At 46.5% G+C, this 1,869-nt stretch overlaps 1 protein-coding gene across 1 annotated transcript; it reads left to right on the forward strand.

Annotated features, from left to right (window-relative positions):
- Positions 1-580: 580 nt before the first annotated feature.
- On the forward strand, positions 581-1,433 carry ZCCHC13 (zinc finger, CCHC domain containing 13). The gene has a single exon (XM_011930671.1). The coding sequence runs from the start codon at positions 653-655 to the stop codon at positions 1,163-1,165; it is 513 nt and encodes a 170-aa protein (XP_011786061.1). The 5' UTR covers positions 581-652; the 3' UTR covers positions 1,166-1,433.
- The last annotated feature ends 436 nt before the right edge of the window (positions 1,434-1,869 follow it).

Here is a 1,869-nt window from a genome sequence, read left to right on the forward strand (position 1 = left end):
ATATAAAAACTGATCATATACTAGACCACAGGGAGAAAGCCTAAGTCTTTTATTTATTTATTTTTTTTGAGATGGAGTCTGACTCTGTTGCCCAGGTTGGAGTGCAGTGGCGCCATCTCGGTTCACTGCAATCTCTGACTCCCCGGTTCAAGCGATTCTCCTGCCTCAGCCTCCCGAGTAGCTGGGATTACAGGCATGCGCCACCACGTCCGGCTAATTTTGTTGGCCAGGATGGTTTTGATCTCTTGACCTCGTGATCCACCCGCCTTGGCCTTCCCAAAGAGCTGGGATTATAGGCGTGAGCCACCGCACCCGGCCAAGTCCTAAATTATGAAAACTTCTACAAGTCTAATTTTCTAAATAGGAAGGGATTCAAACTCAATGATTCAAGTGTTGAAACAAAAACGGAAAACAACACTACTTAGTTAACAGATTATTGTGCTTTTGGCTTCTTGCGTAGGAGGAAAGTCGGGCGGGAAGGGCGTTCGGAATGTCCGAGACACGTGAATGGGGCCGTGTGCAAACCTTGTATGACATCACTGAGACCCGCAGTGGAAAACAGTTCTTTCTTTCTAAGCCGCCCAAAGGGGGAGTTGCGCCGGGGCCTCCGGGGCCGAGGTGGGCCTGCTCACTGGAAGATCGCACCGCAGCCATGAGCAGTAAGGATTTCTTCGCGTGTGGGCGCTCTGGCCATTGGACTCGGGGATGCCCTAGAGGAGGAGCTGGAGGGCAAGGAGGTGGAGGCCATGGCAGAAGTTCTCGATGCAGTTCCACCACCCTATCTTACACCTGTTACCGCTGCGGTGAATTCGGTCATCATGCTAAGAACTGTGTCCTTCTCGGAAACATCTGCTACAACTGTGGGAGAAGCGGCCACATCGCCAAAGACTGTAAGGAACCTAAACGAGAGAGAGACCGACACTGTTACACCTGCGGCAGACTAGGACATCTGGCTTGTGATTGTGATCGTCAGAAAGAGCAGAAATGCTACTCTTGCGGCAAACTTGGGCACATTCAGAAAGACTGCGCCCAGGTCAAGTGCTATCGATGCGGCGAAACTGGTCATGTGGCCATCAATTGTAGCAAGGCGAGCCAGTTCAACTGCTACCGCTGTGGCGAATCCGGACATCTAGCCAGGGAATGTCCCAGTGAGGCTACCGCTTAAATTTTTCCCTTTGTCATCTTCCCCCCCTCCTTTTGCTGATTGATAATTGTATTATTTTCTCTGAAAACTTCACTGACCAAAAGGTCGATAGATTGGGCTACTCTCAGGCAAGTGAGCTTTAATTACCATGTTAAAGGAGGAAAGAGCTAGGAAAAAACAAACCAAAAACTCAAAAAAGTTAATCATTACTAGATGCCCCACAATTAATGTGCTGCTTCTGCCCCACAGGCAAATCTAGTTATTGAATAGTCATTCTGAGCACCAATCACTTTAGGGGTTCTTTTGGTGTATTTTGATTTCACACATTTAATTAGGAGGCACTATTGGAAGAGCTGGATCCATATTGGTGAACAAATCAGAACAAGTTTAGAAACACAGGCCTAGAATCTATTAACAAGAAAAATAGTGTATCGGATGAAGGTAAATTGCCAAAGAGAAAAAGAACAGGAGGTAAAAGGATAAAAAGAGAATGTGTATGTGGGGGAAAGAGGGAAAGAATGTGGTTCTGTTTTAGATACACAAGGCCACCCTGAGGAGGTTATATTTCCTCAGAGATCCATAGGGCAAATAAAGCTGATTCTGAAAATCCATGACCTTGCCAAAGTAACTTTAATTTTATCATATCGATGGCTTTGAATTATCTGGCCTCATTCACTTTTAAACAACACTGAAAGAGACATCTCTGTCTGGCTCTGCACAGGGTG

This window comes from Colobus angolensis, unplaced genomic scaffold, assembly GCF_000951035.1.
Source record: "Colobus angolensis palliatus isolate OR3802 unplaced genomic scaffold, Cang.pa_1.0 Scaffold87, whole genome shotgun sequence".
Classification (NCBI taxonomy): Eukaryota; Metazoa; Chordata; class Mammalia; order Primates; family Cercopithecidae; genus Colobus; species Colobus angolensis.

Bases quoted from the DNA above. Each gene is read 5' to 3' on its own strand.
- ZCCHC13 (XM_011930671.1), top strand. From the start codon at position 653: ATGAGCAGTAAGGATTTCTTCGCGTGTGGGCGCTCTGGCCATTGGACT.